The sequence below is a fragment of the Mobula hypostoma genome, chromosome 4, assembly GCF_963921235.1.
Source record: "Mobula hypostoma chromosome 4, sMobHyp1.1, whole genome shotgun sequence".
NCBI classification, from domain to species: domain Eukaryota; kingdom Metazoa; phylum Chordata; class Chondrichthyes; order Myliobatiformes; family Myliobatidae; genus Mobula; species Mobula hypostoma.
Window position 1 is genome coordinate 137955944 of NC_086100.1, and position 20446 is coordinate 137976389.

Sequence of the window (20446 nt, forward strand, 5' to 3'; positions counted from 1 at the left end):
ACCTCGCCCCAGCCGCTGAAACAAGCAAAGCCGAGGATTCGGGGCCTTCTGCTCGGGAGATTCTGGTTACCACACAGTAGCAGCGGCAGCAAAGCGGGCATTTCAGAAGTTTCTCCAGATGTTCCTCCGTACTCTCACGTCCGTCTCCATCAAATCAGAATTGTGCACGGTACCCTACTTGACAGATTACAGATATCATTCACCGGAGAGGCCGAGTGTGCTGCCGTTGCGCCATCTTCTCCTCCTGCTTCTATAATTGCTAAGGATATGAAACTTTAGGAAAGAATGTTTCTCTTTGACAAATCCATTGAATTTTTGAGATTGTAAGAAGTGGGACAAATAAGAGAGAAACAGTGAAAAAAGATTATTTGTATAGCACCATTCAGATCCTCAAGTTGTGCAGAAGCAGTTTACAGCGAATGACATCAGAAGCATAATTAATGTCTTAGGAAATGTTCTCACAGCAAGTTCTCATGATTTGCAACACGCATATGATCAGTTGGGATGATTAATGGTTACGGATTAGCCCGATTGCCAGACATAGAACAGAGAAGAAAACAGGGCCCAGTTTAATGTCACAGTCTATGATATAAACCACCTGTGCAGTACTCCCACGATGCACGTGCAAAGTCTCATCCTAGACTTGTGCTTCAGTTCCTGAAGTAGGATGTGAAACCACAAGCAACTGGCATGGAGGCTAGAGTACAAGTGACAACCATTGGACATGATAAATTGCGTTTTCTTTGCCATTCATGTGATTTGTCGTAAGACTGAGTGCTGTGGGACTATATTAGAATTCATTGAGGTTTTTTTATTGGATAGATTAGAAATAAATGGGTCATTTGCTAATGACTGGGTGCTCAAGAATCAGTGTTTAGGCTTCTGCTATTTACTACTTTTATTGATATGAGGATAATGGTTATAATATTCCTTAACTTTTTAAAAATGCAGAGTTGAGTAGAAAGCAAGTTGAAGGAAGGATACAAGGAGGTTGCAAAAAGATGCAGGTGAACTAAGTGAGAGGGCAAGAATGTGGCTAAAGAATGCCAAGTGGAGCAATGTAAAAGTTGTCAGGAAAAGTTTTTTAAAGATCTGTTTTTAAATGATGGGCATATATTGGCATTCAAAAGAAACGGAGCTTTTTTATACAAATTCTAGAAAGTAATCATGCGGAACCTCAGGCAGTTAGAAAAGGAAATGGTTGGTACACTGGTAGATCTGCTGCCTCACAGCCTCCATGCCCTGTGTTTAATCCTGACCTCTGGTGTTATCAGTATGGAGTTTGTATGTTCTATCTGTGGCTCTGTGGGTTTCCTCCCACAATCCAAAGATCTGCAGTTTGGCTGTTGCAAATAGCACTTAGTACATTGAGTGTAGAATCTGCTGGAGTGGGAGAGGTGAGGAAAATAAAATGGAATTAGTGTAAAAATCAGTGTTTGATAGCTGTTATGAACTCGAGCCGAAAAAGCCTGCTTCCTTATTCTATCTTTCTGACTGACAGTGACTATTAAAGGATTTTACGCACTTAAAAGGAAACACATCAAAGGTCACTGGGTAAATAAGTGAGGAAAATTATCCTGGGGGAGATTAAAAAGCCAGGGCTTCATTCCTTTGAATTTAGAAGCATGTGGGGAAATTTCATTGAGGTAAGTACACTTCTAAGCAATTTGACTGAAGTGGTTTAAAAAAAGATGCTTTTTAACTTGGAAATTTACAATCGCAGGTCACTCATAGAGTTAAGGATTGACCATTTAGAATTTATGTAAGGAGAATTTATATATTCAAATATTATGATTTTTTTGAATGGATTTTCCAGAGAGCTGTGAATGCTCAGCCATGGAGTATATTCGTGGCAGCGTTGGATGGGTTCCCTTAAGTAGCTTATATTTGTCACGTTTTTTTTTGTTAACCTCTAGCTTCTGACAAGTTTAATTTTATGATTTTCTTAACATTGCTTAATAATCATTTGGAATGTGATAATTATTATGTGAAATCACAATAAGTGATGTCCATAAATTTTATTTCCTTGTACCAGGAAATACAAAAACGAGTTGCTTAGTTTGTAACTTGTGTCCGTTTTCTAGCCAAATGCAGATTGTGCAGATGATGTAACAACGGATTACGAAGGCTCCATAGGAGGACCACCAACGAATCAGATTACAGGCGCAAGTGATGTGACCGTGAATGAGAGTTCGGTTGGCTTTGATCCTCCTGTTCGAAATGTTGGGCTTTCACAGACAATTCAGGACAATGAACCTCTTCAGCAAGTTGATGAGATTGTTACTGCTAGCAACAGTAAGTTGCCCTTTTATTTATAAATGGAAAAGTTTTTTTAAAAAAAGCACTCTTTCAAGTTTGATGCCGGTTGCCCTGATCCCTTCTCTTTTGATGTTGCTGCCAATTACTCCATGTAACCACCCGTAGCCCCCCCCCCCCATCTGCTCCAACTGTAGTGGACTTGGGAAAAGAATACTAGGCAACAAATTTTAGTAGCTCAGCCAAAAATTTATTTTACTGCAGTGAGACAACAATAAAAAAAATCTTTTCTCCATGACATCATTGGCATTCCAATGCAATTTTTAGGATGTTTTTGGAATTTCCAGACTAAGGTGCTATACATAATGATGACCAATTTATATAATCAACTAAGTTATATTCTATTGCTTTAGCTATTGGTTGGTGATGTTTAGTGTCATATTTTCAAATTCTGTTCATTTTGAAGTTTTGCTGTTTCAGTGTTGATCATATTTTGTTTGTTTTCATTTTGTAATACATTATACTTATCTAATTTAACTTAATTATCCTACATTTATCGTGGTGGAAATTCATGCATCCTGCTTTCATTTTAAGTGGACACAATGAATTTAGTCACAGCATGAAATAGATGTTACCACCACTCATCTCACCACTAGTACTTAAATGCAGCCTACACTTCGTAAGTGCATCAGGTCAACTTGAATGCACACAAATAGAAGATAATTTGGGATTTGTCCAATGGAAGAGTAGTTCTACGGGGCTCATCTTTCTCAAAACACACTGTGGGTCTTGGTAGTAGACGTTAGCTGGAGGAGGTAATATGTCATAATTCACCACAGGGCAGAAAAACATCCTGCTAAACTGCTTGGTAGCATGAGGACTTATGGGATTATTCTTAGCATACAAGCGCAATGCAGATACCTGAGCAAGTCGTCTGAAAAAAAGACGACTTTCAATGTCTAATTCTTACCATCTTCACTCAGCCTGCACTTTCTCAACTCCCACCCTTCTCAATTCTGATAAATACAGAGCATTACGCACAGGAACTGGGCAGTGTGATAAGATCTAGCCAGCCAAAAGAACTAATGACTTGGCCGCTACAGTTCTGTTAGGGTCAGGGTGCCTTCAAAGACAAATCCTTGCATGTCACTGAACACTGGACAATTCCTGCCAGCAGGCTTGCATTCAATGACATACAGCATAGAATATTCCAAGAGCTTAGTTTGCATTAATCCACATATTAATGAATGAGCAATCATCCATTGACTGTGGTCTGTTCTGTGAACAGCATATGAGTGAACCTCTGCTGATTGGCTATCAGTTTCAATAGGAACTAGACAGATCCAGGGAGTAGTTTCATCTTCATATACTCTTTGCAGGACCTATATGCATGTAGTGTGGAGAGGGACTTTCAGAGTGTTGGTTAATTTTGTTCTCATCCTGAACTGAGAAATTGGAGAAGCACAGCTGTGTGTCTAACAATAGTTCCAGGATGATTCTAAGGTTATATCCTTGGGATGACAGCCCTTGGTAGTTTCTAGCCATTAGTGGTTCAAGTTCTGCATTTTATTTAAGTGCAATTTAAAAAAACGTTTTTAAGTGCTTTATTATAGGGCTGAAAGTGAGAGAAAGAAATTAGGTTATTAATATTAGTACCATTCAGTTATCTTTTTAATATGTTCCAATGAATAGCTTGGTGTTAGATATTTTGATTCTTTTCTTTGCTGCTGTTCCCTGATATCACTGGCAAGATTAAGAACTTTCTATCTTGGAAATAGCTGTAATGATAATCTACTAATAAGAAGATTCCTTTGGCAAACTTTGTGTAGTTTTTCCTACTGAAAAAAATAGTATAGATATTTTACATTAAAAGGTACGCTGGAAAGTATTTACCACTGAGTTCAAATGTAAAACAATTTACAAGCAGAATGGGAAAAGAAAAGAGAAGATGGAGAGAGGAAAGACAGAAAGATATAGAACATAGAATAGTACAGCACAGTACAGGCCCTTCAGCCCACAATGTTGTGCCGACCCTCAAACCCTACCTCCCATATAAGCCTCCACCTTAAATTTCTCCATATACCTGTCTAGTAGTCTCTTAAACTTCACTAGTGTACCTGCCTCCACCACTGACTCAGGCAGTGCATTTCACGCACCAACCACTCTCTAAATAAAAAACCTTCCTCTAATATCCCCCTTGAACTTCCCACCCCTTACCTTAAAGCCATGTCCTCTTGTATTGAGCAGTGGTGCCCTGGGGAAGAGGCGCTGGCTATCCACTCTATCTATTCCTCTTATTATCTTGTACACCTCTATCATGTCTCCTCTCATCCTCCTTCTCTCCAAAGAGTAAAGCCCTAGCTCCCCTAATCTCTGATCATAATTGCATACTCTCTAAACCAGGCAGTATCCTGGTAAATTTCCTCTGTACCCTTTCCAATGCTTCCACATTCTTTCTATAGTGAGGCGACCAGAACTGGACACAGTATTCCAAGTGTGGCCTAACCAGAGTTTTATAGAGCTGCATCATTACATCACGATTCTTAAACTCTATCCCTCGACTTACGAAAGCTAACACTCTATAAGCTTTCTTAACTACCCTATCTACATGTGAGGCAACTTTCAGGGATCTGTGGACATGTACCCCCAGATCCCTCTGCTCCTCCACACTACCAAGTATCCTGCCATTTACTTTGTACTCTGCCTTGGAGTTTGTCCTTCCAAAGTGTACCACCTCACACTTCTCCGGATTGAACTCCATCTGCCACTTCTCAGCCCACTTCTGCATCCTATCACTGTCTCTCTGCAATCTTTGACAATCCTCTACACTATCTACAACACCAGCAATCTTTGTGTTGTCTGCAAACTTGTCAACCCACCCTTCTACCCCTACATCCAGGTCGTTAATAAGAATCACGAAAAGTAGAGGTCCCAGAACAGATCCTTGTGGGACACTACTAATCACAATCGTCCAACCTGAATGCACTCCCTCCACCATGACCCTCTGCCTTCCGCAGGCAAGCCAATTCTGAATCCACCTGGCCAAACTTCCCTGGATCCCATGCCTTCTGACTTTCTGAATAAACCTACCGTGTGGAACCTTGTCAAATGCCTTACTAAAATCCATATAGATCACATCCACTGCACTACCCTCATCTATATGCCTGGTCACCTCAAAGAACTCTATCAGGCTTGTTAGACACGATCGGCCCTTCACAAAGCCATGCTGACTGTCCCTGATCAGACCATGATTCTCTAAATGCCCAGAGATCCTACCTCTAAGAATCTTTTCCAACAGCTTTCCCACCACACACATAAGGCTCACTGGTCTATAATTACCCGGACTATCCCTACTACCTTTTCCATCAAATTGTAATAGTATCCCTGACCAGTAATGCCACCCCCCTCTCCTTTTTCTGCCCTCTCTATCCCTTTTAAAGCACTGAAATCCAGGAATATTGAGAATCCATTCCCGCCCTGATGCCAGCCAAGTCTCTGTAATGGCCACTATATTATAATTCCATGTATGTATCCAAGCTCTCAGTTCATCACCTTTGTTCCTGATGCTTCTTGCATTGAGGTACATATGTTTCAGCCCTTCTACCTTACTGTCTTTACACCATTTATTCTGCTTCTCTTTCCTCAAAGCCTCTCTATATGTTAGATCTGGCTTTACTCCATGCACTTCTTTCACTGCTCTATCGCTCTGGGTCCCATCTCCCTTGCAAATTAGTTTAAACCCTCCCGAACCATGCCAGCGAACCTACCTGCAAGGATATTGCTCCCCCTCGAGTTCAAGTGCAACCCATCCAATCTGTACAGGTCCCACCTTCCCCAGAAGAGATCCCAATGATCCAAAAATCTAAAACCCTGCTCCCTGCACCAACTCCTCAGCCACACATTCAACTGCCATCTCCTCCAATTCTTACCATCACTGTCACGTAGCACTGGCAGCAATCCTGAGACGCCACCCTTGAGGTCCTGTTCTTCAGCCTTCTGCCTAGTTCCCAAAACGCACACTTCAGGACCTCATCCCTCTTCCTGCCTATGTCGTTGGTCCCAACATGTATTACGACTTCTGGTTGCTTTCCCTCTCGTACCAGGATGTTGTGCACCCGGTCAGAGACATCCCGGACCCTGGCACCCGGGAGGCAACAAACCATGCGGGTGTCCTTCTCACGTCCACAAAATCTCCTGTCTGCTCCCCTGACTATAGAGTCTCCAATGACAACAGCTCTCCTCTTCTCCGTCCCACGCTTCTGCACCACCGGGTCAGACTCAGTGCCAGAGGCCCTGCCACCGTGGCTCACACCTGGTCGGTCGTCCCCGCCAACAGAATCCAGGACGGTAAACTTATTATTCAGGGGAATGGCTACAGGGGTGGTCTGCACTACCTGTCTGCTCACCTTCGCTTTCCTCTCTCTGACTGTCACCCAACGACCTGCTTCCGACAGCCTAGGTGTGACTACCTCCCTGTAGCTCTCATCTATGACTGCCTCATTCTCCCTTATGAGTCGAAGGTCATCCAGCTGCTGCTCCAGATTCTTTACACGGTCTTCCAGATCGCCCAGCCGTATGCACTTCTGGCAGATGTGGCTCTGTGGGAGAGGAGCGTTCCCCCGAGATGAAAGAAAAGTCCTGTGACTGATGCAAAACATCAAACACAATTGATACGTGTACTTGGGGTTTGTGTCATGGGTTCAGATTGCAGTAGTTAAGCTTTGTGGCTTGTTTGAAAAATCCATTATTATTTAACAAAGATACAGTTAATGTTTGCAATGCCTTTTGGCTTTTAGTTCTAATTTGAGTGCAAAAGGTGGACTTGTTCTTTTGAAGTTTTCTTTGAAGGCTAGATACTGTCATATAAAGCACCACGAACTAGTATGATGAATAAAACCAACACTTCAAAGTGTACACCTAGCTTAATTACAATCCATTTGTTGCTTCTGTACAATGCAACTTGTCTTAGATGTTCTTATTTTGACATTCATACTGCTTGCTTTGCTATTTCATGAGATCTTTAATGTATTGGAGTACTTACAAGTTTAGATAAACATAAATCTACAAATCCTTTAGAAAGCTTCAGACTTGCAGGATCATTAATTGCTGCTAACCATAACAATGGAACCCTAATTCAAACCTATTTGCAATCTGTGGTCGTGGAATTTCTTTTAAGATGAAGATAATTAGGTACTATGCACTATGAGATGTGCTTAGTCAATTTGACAGTAAAGATTTAGATTTGGAACATATAATAGAAATCATAAAATCATTAGGAGTATACAGAAACCAAATGATTTTCCCTAGCAAGTTTCCTTGAGAGTTCTGTATGCTTTTAAAACTGAGTAAAATGACAAATGTACAAAATTTTCTTCTCCCAGTATTAAATCAAATGTTGCAAGAGTTGGAGATTTTAAGGTTTCTAAACTTTATTATCTCAAACCAAGTACAGTCATCAGTTAAAGTAAGGAAATAATTGGATCAAGTGGTAATAGGAAAGGAATGAGGACAGAAGAGGATAACAAAGTGAGGTGAATACTTCAAGGAGAAAGGCTGATGGAGAGCAGCTTAGGGGTGTTGATGCTTCAGTTCTTGTGGGATGGGATGAGGATCATGGCATGGTGTTATTAACCGTGGTGGAGTTGCACCGTTCCTAAGCTACTGCAACAGGAATTTGAAGAGGCTGCAAATCATCAATGTCCTGGGATTTCAACATTGTAGCTTGGATTCTTAAGGAATTTACATGGTGCGAAAATATTCCTGAAGGAAAATGCAGTCAAGGGTAATAACTTGAATTATTAGATTCAAATAAATCTATGTTCTGTTCACAAAAGTGATTCAAAATGTTTAATTGTAAAATCAGAGCCACTGATAAATCAGTAGTTCCTGAACACAAGGGGTCCAATATCCTTGCAGGAAGGTTTGTTAAAGCAGTTGGGGAGGGTTTAATCTGGATTTGGCAGGGGGGTGGGAACTGGAGTAAAAGGGCTGAGGGATAGGGCTGTTGGTTTACAAGCAGAAGCAGTGTGTGGTGAGATTGTCAGGAAGGACAGGTAGATGATAAGGAAAAATTGTAATCAGTGGGATGAGTCGCACTGTAAAAGGGGGACAGAATTGAAAAGGGTGTTGCATACAGGACTGAAGGTATTATATTTGAATGCATACAGTCTACAGAATTACGTAGATGATAGGGAAACCTATTGAATGGTGAAAGGCCTTGACAGAGTGCATGTGGAAAGGAAGGGGAAAAAAACATAGAAAACCAACAGCACAATACAGGCCCTTTGGCCCACAAAGTTGTGCCGAACATGTCCCTACCTTAAAAATTACTAGGCTTACCCATAGCCCTCTATTTTTCTAAGCTCCATGTACCTATCCAAAAATCTCTTAAAAGACCCTATCGTATCCGCCTCCACCACCATTGCCGGCAGCCCATTCCACACACTCACCACTCTCTGAGTAAAAAAACTTATCCCTGACATTTCCTCTGTACCTGCTGCCCAGCACCTTAAACCTGTGTCCTCTTGTGGCAACCATTTCGGCCCTGGGAAAAAGCCTCTGACTATCCACATGATCAATGCCTCTCATCATCATATACACCTCCATCTGGTCACCTCTCATCGTCTGTCGCTCCAAGGAGAAAAGGCCGAGTTCACTCAACCTGTTTTCATAAGGCATGCTCCCCAATCCAGGCAACATCCCTGTAAATCTCCTCTACACCCTTTCTATGGCTTCCATATCCTTCCTGTAGTGAGGCGATGAGAACTGAGCACAGTACTCCAAGTGGGGTCTGACCAGGGTCCTACATAGCTGCAACATTACCTCTCGGCTCCTAAATTCAATTCCACAATTAATGAAGGCCAATACACAGTATGCCTTCTTAATCACAGAGTCAACCTGCGCAGCTGCTTTGAGCGTCCTATGGACTCGGACCCCAAGATCCCTCTGATCCTCCACACTGCCAAGAGTCTTACCATTAATACTATATTCTGCCATCATATTTGATCTACTAAAATGAACTACTTCTCACGTATCTGGGTTGAACTCCATCTGCCACTTCTCAGCCCAGTTTTACATCCTATCAATGTCCCGTTGTAACCTTTGACAGCCCGCCACACTATCCACAACACCTCCAACCGTTGTGTCATCAGCAAACTTACTAACCATCCCTCCACTTCCTCATCCAGGTCATTTATAAAAATCACAAAGAGTAAGGGTCCAAGAACCGATCCCTGAGGCACACCACTGGTCACCGACCTCCATGCAGAATATGACCCGTCTACAACCACTCTGCCTTCTGTGGGCAAGCCAGTTCTGGATCCACAAAGCAATGTCCCCTTGGATCCCATGCCTCCTTACTTTCTCAATGAGCCTTGCATGGGGTACCTTATCAAATGCCTTGCTGAAATCCATATACACTTCATCTACTGCTCTTCCTTCATCAATGTGTTTAGTCACATCCTCAAACAATTCAATCAGGCTCATAAGGGACGACCTGCCCTTGACAAAGCCATGCTGACTATTCCTAATCATACCTCTCCAAATGTTCATAAATCCTGCCTGTCAGGATCTTCTCCATCAACTTTCCAACCACTGAAATAAGACTCAGTGGTCTATAATTTCCTTGGCTATCTCTACTCCCTTTCTTGAATAAAGGAACAACATCCGCAACCCTCCAATCCTCTGGAACCTCTCCTGTCCCCATTGATGATGCAAAGATCATCAATCTCCTCCCTCACCTCCCACAGTAGCCTGGGGTACATCTCATCCGGTCCCGGCGACTTATCCAACTTGATGCTTTCCAAAAGCTCCAGCACATCCTCTTTCTTAATATCTACATGCTCAAGCTTTTCAGTCCACTGCAAGTCATCAGTACAATCGCCAAGATCCTTTTCCATAGTGAATACTGAAGCAAAGTATTCATTAAGTACCTCTGCTATTTCCTCTGGTTCATTACACACTTTCCCACTGTCACCCTTGATAGGTCCTATTCTTTCATGTCTTATCCTCTTGCTCTTCACATACTTGTAGAATGCCTTGGGGTTTTCCTTAATTCTGCCCGCCAAGGCCTTCTCATAGCCCCTTCTGTCTCTCCTAATTATCCTTTTTAAGCTCCTTCCTGTTAACCTTATAATCTTCTAGATCTCTAACATTACCAAGCTCTCTGAACCTTTTGTAAGCTTTTCTTTTAGTGACTAGATTTATTACAGCCTTTGTACACCACGGTTCCTGTACCCTACCATAACTTCCCTATCTCATTGGAATATACCTGTGCAGAACTCCACACAAATATCCCCTGAAGATTTGCCACATTTCTTCCGTACTTTTCCCTGAGAACATCTGTTCCCAATTTAAGCTTCCAATTTCCTGCCTGATAGCCTCATAATTCCCCTTACTCCAATTAAACGCTTTTCTAACTTGTCTGTTCCTATCTCTCTCTAGTGCTATTGTAAAGGAGATAGAATTATGATCACTATTTCCAAAATGCTCTCCCACTGAGAGATGTTTCCTATGGTGGGAGTGTCTAAGACTAGCCTCAAAATAGAGGGATGTCATTTTAGAATGGAGATGAGGAGGAATTTCTTCAGCCAGAGAGTGGTGAATCTGTGAAATTCGTTGCCGCAAGCAGCTGTGGAGGCCAGGTCTTCATGTTTTTAAGACAGAAGTTGATAGATTCTTGATTGGTCAGGGGATGGCAGGAGATGGGGGGCTGAGAGAAAAATGGAACAACCTTGATGAAATGTTGGAGCAGGCTCAATGGGCCAAATGTTTTAATTCTGCTCCAGATATTATATGCTCTTATGATCTTGTAGTGCAGTTTGAGATTGGCAGTATGACATTGTGGGCATCATTGAGTTGTGGCTGAAAGAGTATGGTTGGGAATTAACATCCAGGGATACACATTGTATTGAAAGGACAGACAAGTATGCACAGGAGGTAGTGTGGCTCTGTTGGTAAAGAAAAATGAACTTCAATCCTTAGAAAGGAGTGACAAACAATCACAAGACGTAGAATCCATATCAGTAGAGTTGAGGAACTTCAAAGGTAAAAGGACCCTGATGTGAGTTATGTATGGGCCTCCAAACAGTAACCAGGATGTGGGCTATAAATTACAATGGGAGATAGGAAAGTCTTGTCAAAAGGACGAAGTTATGATGGTCATGGGGGATTTCAGTATACAGGAAGATTGTGAAAATCAGGTTGGTGTTGGATCCCAAGAGAGAATTTGTAGAATGCCTACAAGATGGCTTTTTAGAGTAGCTTGTAGTTGAGCCCACTAGGGGATCATCTATTCTGGACTGGGTGTTGTGTAATGAACCACACTTGATTAGGGAGCTTATGGTAAAGGAAACTTTAGAAGACTGATCATAATATGATAAAATTTACCCAGCAATTTGAGAGGGAGAAACTAAAGTCAGATGTATTTGTGTTACCGTGGAGTAAAAGAAATTACAGAGAAATGAGGTGAACTCCTGGCACAACGATAGCCTTATAGTGATAAATGATAAACATAATACTTCCTTCAAAGTATATCTAGATGTTTACCAATATTAAGAAAGCTTAAGACTCTGATATTGCTGTTTCAAGGGCAAATGAAGAGTGGATGGAGATGGATGTCATTCTGTTGTATATCCAAATTAAACCGTTCAGGAAATGATGTAAAAACAGCTTGCGTACAGGAAGTGATGTCCATACAAAATGAACTGCATTCAAAATGAACAGCTCCTCTAGAAGCCATAACATTTACATTTTGTCTTCATTTTCAGTCTATGCTACAAACTTTGTTTTCTTGGTTATCAGCCTTTTGAAATTCACGTACATTGTGTGGGTGCTTTTATTAGTTATACTTTGTTCTGTGGGTTTTTTTGGCCATGTAATATAGGATCTTAAATTTTCAAACTGAGTAAGATCATAAGATCATGTTTTTGTTGTTTTCTGTATTTTCCTTGCTGAGCATGGTGTGCGTGCTACGTTGGTGCTGGATTGTATGGCGACACTTACAGGCTTCCCACAACACATCCTTGGGTGTGTTGGTTGTTAATGCAAAACAACACATTTCACTGTATGATTCAATGTATATGTGATAAATAAATCTGAATCTATAATTTTCCTGTCTTTTGCCCCACTCCCTTCTTAAACTGGTGTTTTATATTTGTAATTTTTCAGTCCTCTGGTACCCTCCCTAACTCCAGTGATTTCAACTACCTCTTCAGGACTCTGGCATGTAGTCCACCTTGCCCTGGTGATTTATCTACATTCAAGCCTTTCAGCTTCTTCAGTACCTTCTCCTTAATAACAGACACTACATTCGCCTCTTTCCCCTGACAGTCTTAAATGTCTGTCAAATTACTGGTATCTTCCACTGTGAAGACTGGCACAGAGTAACCATTCAGTTCTTGAGACATTTCTTTGATCCTCATTATTACTTCTCTGACATCATTTTCCAGCAGTCTAATATTCAATCTTGCATCTCTCCCACCCTTTATGTATCAATAGCTGGGTGTATAAAGGGAGGACAGGAAGATAAACAGAGGGCCCTGGTGAAGGACTTTGTCAAATGGTGCAAGCTGAATCATCTGCAGTTCAGCATCAGTAAGACACAGGATATAATAGGGGACTTCAGGAAGACTAATCCTGCTCCCCATTACTGCTGATGGTGAGGACGTGGATGTGGTGAGGACCAACAAGTACCTGGGGGTGGACCTGGATGACGGACTTGAGTGGAGCACCAACACAAAGGCCATGTACAGGAAGGGGCAGAGACGCCTCTACTTCCTGAGGAAACTGAAGTCCTTTGGAGCAGCGGTCCCCAACCACCAGGCTGTGGACCGGTGCCGGGCTGCAAAGCATGCACTACCGGGCCGCGAGGAAACTATATGATTTGGCGATATGAGTCAGCTGCACCTTTCCTCATTCCCTGTCACGCCCACTGTTGAGCTTGAACGCATGTGAGGTCATTACCTGCGCATCAACCACTTCAGCGCGGGAAGGAGATCAACTCCTCGAGCTTGTAAATGACGGCGGGCTGAAAAGTATGTTTGACATAACATCTCTGCGGGCATTCTGGATCAAAGTCAAGGCTAAATATCCTGAGATAGCCACGAAAGCACTAAAAACGTTGCTTCCATTTCCAACATATCTCTGCAATGAAAACTAAACTGCGGAATAGACTGGACATAAGGAACCCCGTTTGGGTATCGCTGTCTCCCATCACCCCTCGATAGGACCGTCTTGTTGCAGGGAAACAAGCCCAGGGCTCCCACTGATTCAGCGATACTGGTGTGTTGCAATGATTTTATATGTTCACATGGTGAAAATATGTGCTGTGTGTTTAATATCCAAACATTACTTAAAATGTTATGATGCTATTGACTTATATAACCATATAACAATTACAGCACGGAAACAGGTGATCTCTGCCCTTCTAGTCGGTACCGAACTCTTACTCTCACCTAGTCCCACTGACCTGCCCTCAGCCCATAACCCTCCATTCCTTTCCTGTCCATATACCTATCCAATTTTTCTTTAAATGATAATATCGAACCTGCCTCTACTACTTCTACTGGAAGTTTTTTCAACACTTACTTCAAGCTCCCCTGTCCTCCCCTGATAATTGACTTATCGCTATATTCATGCGAGGAAAATATGCGCTGTGTTTAATATTAAATTCGTTAGATAAACCCTTTTAGAAACGAAATTGAGTGTATTAGCCACTTATCACCAATATTCCGGTCGTGATTAACACCCCCACCCCCGAACAGAATCGGCAAAAGCAATTTGTAGAAAAAATCAGCACGTACACGAATGCGCAAGTCACGCATGCACACTTGTGCCCGCGCAAGGCTTCATGGTCATTGTAGTCTTTCTCTGGGTAAACCCAACGTATTTGACTGCTACTCTTGTCTGTTGGCAACCCTACCACCACCACCCCCCCCCCCCCACCCCGGTCAGCCGGTCCGCAAGAATATTGTCAATATGAAATCGGTCTGCAGTGCAAAAAAGGTTGGAGACCCCTGCTTTGGAGTATGCAGGCCTCTCCTTCAAATGTTCTACCAGTCTGGTATGGCTGGTACAATCTTGTGCTGGGGCAATAGCATCAACACGGGTGATGCCAAAAGGCTGAATAAACTGATTAGAAAGGCTGGCTCTGTTATAAGAGTTCGAATAGACACATTGGAGGTTGTGGTAGAACAAAGGACCCCATGGAAAATCCTGATAATTCTGGACAATGCTTCTCACCCTCTGCATGCCACCTTGGCTGACCAGAGAAGCATGTTCCAAAGAATGCTGTGCGAGGTCATTCTTGCCCTTGGCCATTAGGCTTTATAATGAGTCAACCTGTAGCTGGGGAAGTGATTACCGCACCCCCTCCCCCCCCCCCCGTTAGACTGTGGTAACTTATTTTTGATTATTTCTACTTCTATTATTTACATCTGTGCACTTGTAATGCTACTGTGACACTGTAATTTCCTTTGGGATCAATAAAGTATCTATCTATCTGTCTCTAAAATATTTTATACAATCCATTATTATTGGTTAGTTTATCCTCATATTGTATTTCCCCTTATTGCTTTTTTAAGTTAAGGTTATTGATTTGAATAAATTATTTGTTTCACCCCTAATAGATATGTAAACTTGTGCACAACACTTGCGCTGCAGCCTTTTATATTTAAGTTAACATGATTCTGACATTCTGGGAGTTGGGTCCTCTCCTGGCAGGTGCATTTTTACATGATATTATTTGAAGAGGGTAGGAGATATTATGCAATTGCTATGATATTTTTGGGACTGAGAAATAATTATTCAGATTTTCCCCACAGGCATTTAATTGAATGTAAATGAATACCAGAATAGAATGGATGATGTATGACCTGTCAAAGCTGGGAACCTGATGAGTTGCTTTTTCTATTTTTATTCCATGTTTTATGAATGCATTTCCATCAAAATTTTAAACCAAATGACAGAAAGTCAATGGCGAATTGGCAGTAATTTTAAATAATTTTTTTCAGAAGTTACCTTTCTCATTGGTGGTCATTAATAACTTGCTAATTCTCTGACCACTTGCACAATGTTTTAAAATCTCAATTGTGTGTCTGCAGCTCACCTTTGAAATCTTGCTCCAGCCTTCTCTGTATGTTGAGATTCAGTGCAAGCATACAACAGAATGTGCACGATCAATTGCCAGCAGCTATCGTATATTCAGAATTATATTTCATACTCTTCATACATTATTTAACCAGTGATGCAAGCAATATGATTGATGCCTGGTAGACTTCTCCACTTTTCAAAATCAATAGATTAGGCAGCTCTGTGAAAACAGACATTTCCGGTCAGAATTTGTCAGTCTGAAATCAAACACAGAAATTTGGAAAGAGGAAGAGGAAGGTGTATGTGAGAGTGATTTTCTGGAAATTGAGATTTAGCCTGAAAGTATAATTTACGACTTCACAGTATTTAAAAGTTTAATATGAATTATTAATCGCCATCAAATCAGTAGCCTTAGATATACAGTATGTGCATTATAAGCTTTGTAACTTGTATCCAAAACAAGATATCCTCCTATGTAGCAGGAGCATTACCAGAGCATTTCACTAGTTTAAGATGAAAGTATGGCATATGGTTATTCCTATGCATCGAACTTTTAACGTTCTCATTCTTGTATTAAAGTTCCTTCCTTGCATCTCTTTTTCCTAGTAGCGTACCAAACCTGGAACCTTCCAAGAATTCTTCCCACCTACTTATCTGTGATTTTAGCTTTGGAATTCTCTTCCCTAAATGTCACTGCATCCTCTTCTTAAATATAAACTCTCTCAATCTATCATCTGTTCTAAAATTTGCTTCATAGCCTTGCTTTTTTTTCCTCTGACAAAGCTTCTGTGTTCAGTATTGGACTATTTTATTACATTGAAATATGCTTCATTGCTGCAGAGGTGCTGGAAATCTGAAGTGAAACACACCTCTTCCCACCCCGTCCCCTGTAAAGATGCCATTGCCTTTTCTCAGTTCCTTTGTCTGCCCCGCATCTGTTTCTGGGATGAGGCTTTCCTTTGCAGCACATCAGAAGTGTTCTCCTTCAATGAACAGGGATTCCCTTCCTCCACCATTGATGCCGCTCTCATCTGCATCTCCTCCATTTCTCGGCATCGGTGCTCACTTCATCTTCTTACCACCTTAACAGGGATAGAGTTCCTTTTGTCCTCACCAACCACCACATAAGCCTTCACATCTAACACGTCATTCTCCACAACTCGCACCATCTTCAATGGGCCCCTACCACCAAAGACATCTTTACTCCCCGTCCCCCCCACTCTCCACTTTCCACTCGTTCTGTGATTCCCTTGTCTATTTGTCCCTCCCTACTAATCTTCCTCCTGGCACTTATCCTTGCAAACTGCAGAAATACTACACCTCCCCATTCACCTCCTCAATCGCCTCCATTCAGAGCCCCAAATCTGTTGGGGTCATCTGCTGTATCCAGGGCACCTGATGTGGCCTCCTCGGCATTGATGAAACCAGATATAGATTGGGGGACCGCTTTGTTGAGCACTTCCACCCCACCCACAAAAAGCAGCATTTCTCAGTGGACAACCGTTTTAATTCTAACCCCATTCCCATTTCAAGATGTCAGTCCATGGTTTCCTCTTCTGCCACAATGAAACCACTCTCAGGTTGGAGGAGCTACACCTCATATTCTATCTAGGCAGCCTCCTGCCTGATGGCATGAGCATGGATTTCTTCACCTTCCGGTAATTTTTCCCTTGCCCCTTCCCTCTTCTTCAATTCCCCACTCTGGCCTCTTACCTCTTCTTCTCACCTGCCTATCACACTCCCCTCCCCCTTGTCCCTCTTTCTTCCCTTTCTCCCATGGTCCAGTCTCCTCTCTTATCAGATTCCTCCTTCAGCCCTTTGCCTTTTCCACCTATCCCTCTCATCTTCTTAATTCATAACCCCTCCCCCACCCATCTGGCTTCACCCATCACCTTGTAGCTTGTCCTTCCCCTCCCCCACCTCCTTATTCTGGCGTCTTCCCCCTTCCTTTCCAGTCCTGATGAAGGGTCTCGGCCTGAAATGTCGACAGTTTATTTATTTCCACAGATACTGCCTGACTTGCTAAGTTCCTCCAGTGTTTTGTTTGTGTTGCTCTGGAAATACACAACCTGGTCAGAGGTTATGTATGGATAGAGAAACAGACTTAATATTTCAGATTGATGACTCTCCATCAGAACTATTCTGATTTGAAGTGTCTGTTTTCAAAGAGCTGGCTGATCTATTGTGTATTTTCACTCTTTCTGTCTTATTTTGTAATGTAAACTGTTATTGTGTAAGAAATTAAGCAGACAGTTCTAATCAAATAATTGCTTAAAATCTGAAATAAAAAGAAAATGTGCCCTGTAGGTAGGTGACCAAAACTGCACATAATACTCCAAATAAGGCCTTACCAATTCCTGGAACCTACCAGCCTTCTCCTTCCCACCCTCCCCCCACCTTCTTTATAGGGCCTCTGCCCCTCCCCCGTTCAGTCCTGACGAAGGGTTCCGGCCCGAAACGTTGACTAGTTGTTTCCACGGATACTGCCCGACCTGCTGAGTTCCTCCAGCATGTTGTGAGTAAGGCCTTATCAATATCTTGTACAACTTCAACATAATGTCCAACTCCTGTACTTTGATCTATGAAGGCCATGTGCCAAAAGCTTTTTTTTAACGACCTGATCTACCTGTGATGCCATTTCCAGGAATTGGGGATCTGTATTCCCAGGTCCCTGTGTTTTACGGCTCTCCTCCATGCCCTACCACTCACCATGTAAGACCTACTCTGGTTGGTCCTCCCAAAGTGTAACACATCACACTTGTCTGCATTAAATTCCATCTGATACTTTTCAGCCCATTTTTCTAGCTGGTCCAGATCCCACTACAAGCTTTGATAATCTTCACTGTCTACTACACACCCAATCCTGGTATGTCAGCAAAGCCAATTACAAATTTCTACAGATATACTGTGGAGAACTTTCTAACTAGCTGCATCACCATCTGATATGGGGGTTGGGCCACTGCACAGGATTGAAATAAATTGCAGGGAATTGTAAACTCAGTCAGCTCCATCATGTGCACTAGCCTTTGTAGTATCCAGGATATCTTCAAGGAGCGACACCCGAGAAAGGTGGCATCCATCATTAAGCGCCCGTCACCCAGGACATGCACGGTTCTCACTATTACCATCAGGAAGGAGGTACAGGAGCCTGAAGGCACACACTCACTGATTCAGGAACAGCTTCTTCTCTACCATCCAATTTCTGAATGGACATTGAACCCATGAATATTACCTTGTTACTTTTTTATTTTTATTTTTGCGCTAATTTAATTTAACTATTTTGTATATATTTACTGTAATTCATTTTTCTCTGTAATTATGTATTGCATTGTACTGCTGCTGCAGAATCAACAAATTTCATGACATATGCTGGTGATATTAAATCTGATTGTGATTGGTGTCGTCTGCAAATAAGATGATCCAGTTTTACCAAATTATCATCCAGATCTTTGATATAGGTGACAAACAACAATGGTCTATTGTTGATCTATCAACCCAATTTGTTTACATTCATGAAACATCAGACCCCTTCCTCAATCACAAGCACCATCAGCCACATAACCTCTACTAAAAATGCATCCAGCTTTTATTGCTTGGTAATGGAAATCTTGGAAGCAGACAATTTCAGTGTGAACAAATAATTAACATTATCCACCACTGATGTCATCCTTGCTTATTGCAGGTGGCTATTTTCATAGACCTAGAAAGCTGTTTCTCAGTACAGGCTGTCCCTGGGTTATGACCACCTGACTTATGGATGCTTACATACAAACAAGCTCCCATAATATTATTAAATTTTAAAGTCGATTGTTCCTATGAACTAGTTTCCTCATTCCACTTGCAATTATTGTACTTTCTTTTCGTTTTATGTACTTTCAATTGTTCATGTTGAAATTTAAGTTTAATTGTCATTCAGCTTTACACAAATACCTACGAATATAGCCTGCTGATACAGCTTTCCTCTGGGGCCAAGGTGCAAAACACAGTACCAACAATCATACACAGCACAAGACACAAATACAACATAAGTTAGCAGTAAACATACAGTCACACAAAAAATTATAATATAGCTCCTGTCCCTGAGTGACATGTCCTGTAAGTTGATGGTGCATTGATGTCATTGGCAAGAACAAGCCCTCACTAGACCACAAGTGAAAGTATATACACATGCATACACGTAATTCAGATTATCTTCCACTGAGTGAACACCGGAGGGCAGCCCCAATGGGTGGGGTAGGCCCCCAATCCAGCATGGACACCATAGCACACCGTCTCCAGAATTTCCCCTTCTAGGTGGCTGCAACAGGCAAGCCTGCAGTATAAGGCCTAGTCTGCGTTACAACTGAGGCCATGCAGCTCCCCCGCTGTCTAACAGGGACTTGCAATCAGAAGAAAAACATCCAAGACAATCACTCGCTGTTAAGACTGCACACCTCCTTTGCGCACCAACTCTGGCAGCTTTCTAGAGTAGGTAGCAACGCAGTCTGCACCATGTCCGGCAGTGTCTTGTGATCGTAAAAAGGACAAGCCACCTTTGGTTGGCCCCAGAGAGGCCGCTATGTCTGAGCACGCCACCATCTTACCAGAAGAGCGGTCCATTACAGTACTGTGGAAGTATAGTTACTACACTGAGTCAATCCCGTGTGTTTTCCAACATGAACTAAAATTGTCTTATGGACGAGTGGATAAGCAGAACCACTGCTCATTACCCAAGGGCAATCTGTGTCAGTAAGAGTCAATGTATAGATTATGTTTTCGATGTTATCAAGTTTCATTGCTGAAAACTGCTATGGATTTACTGTCTACTTATCTACTTCACGTTAATGCTAACACAGCCAGAATCAGTCTGGTTTAATACCACTTGCATACAGTATGTTGTGAAGTTTGTTATTTTGCAGTAACATGTAATAATAAAAACTACAATTTGTAATAAGTATATACTATATTTTTAAAAATTAAATTAAATAGATAGTACAAAAAGAGAGGAAAAAATACTGAGCTGGTGTTCATGGGGGGGGGGGGGTGGTGTCATTGTCCATTCAGAAATCTGATGGTGGAGGGGAAGAACCTGTTCCTGAAAGGTAGAGTGTGTGTTATCAGG

At 41.9% G+C, this 20446-nt stretch overlaps 1 protein-coding gene across 1 annotated transcript in view; it reads left to right on the plus strand.

The window, feature by feature from the left end:
• rnf150a (ring finger protein 150a) overlaps positions 1 to 20446 on the plus strand; it is a 124400-nt gene that overhangs the window by 94831 nt on the left and 9123 nt on the right. Inside the window, exon 6 of the mRNA XM_063046617.1 lies at positions 2085 to 2295. Coding sequence (XP_062902687.1) covers positions 2085 to 2295 — 211 coding nt within the window. The remainder of the gene's footprint in view (positions 1 to 2084; positions 2296 to 20446) is intronic.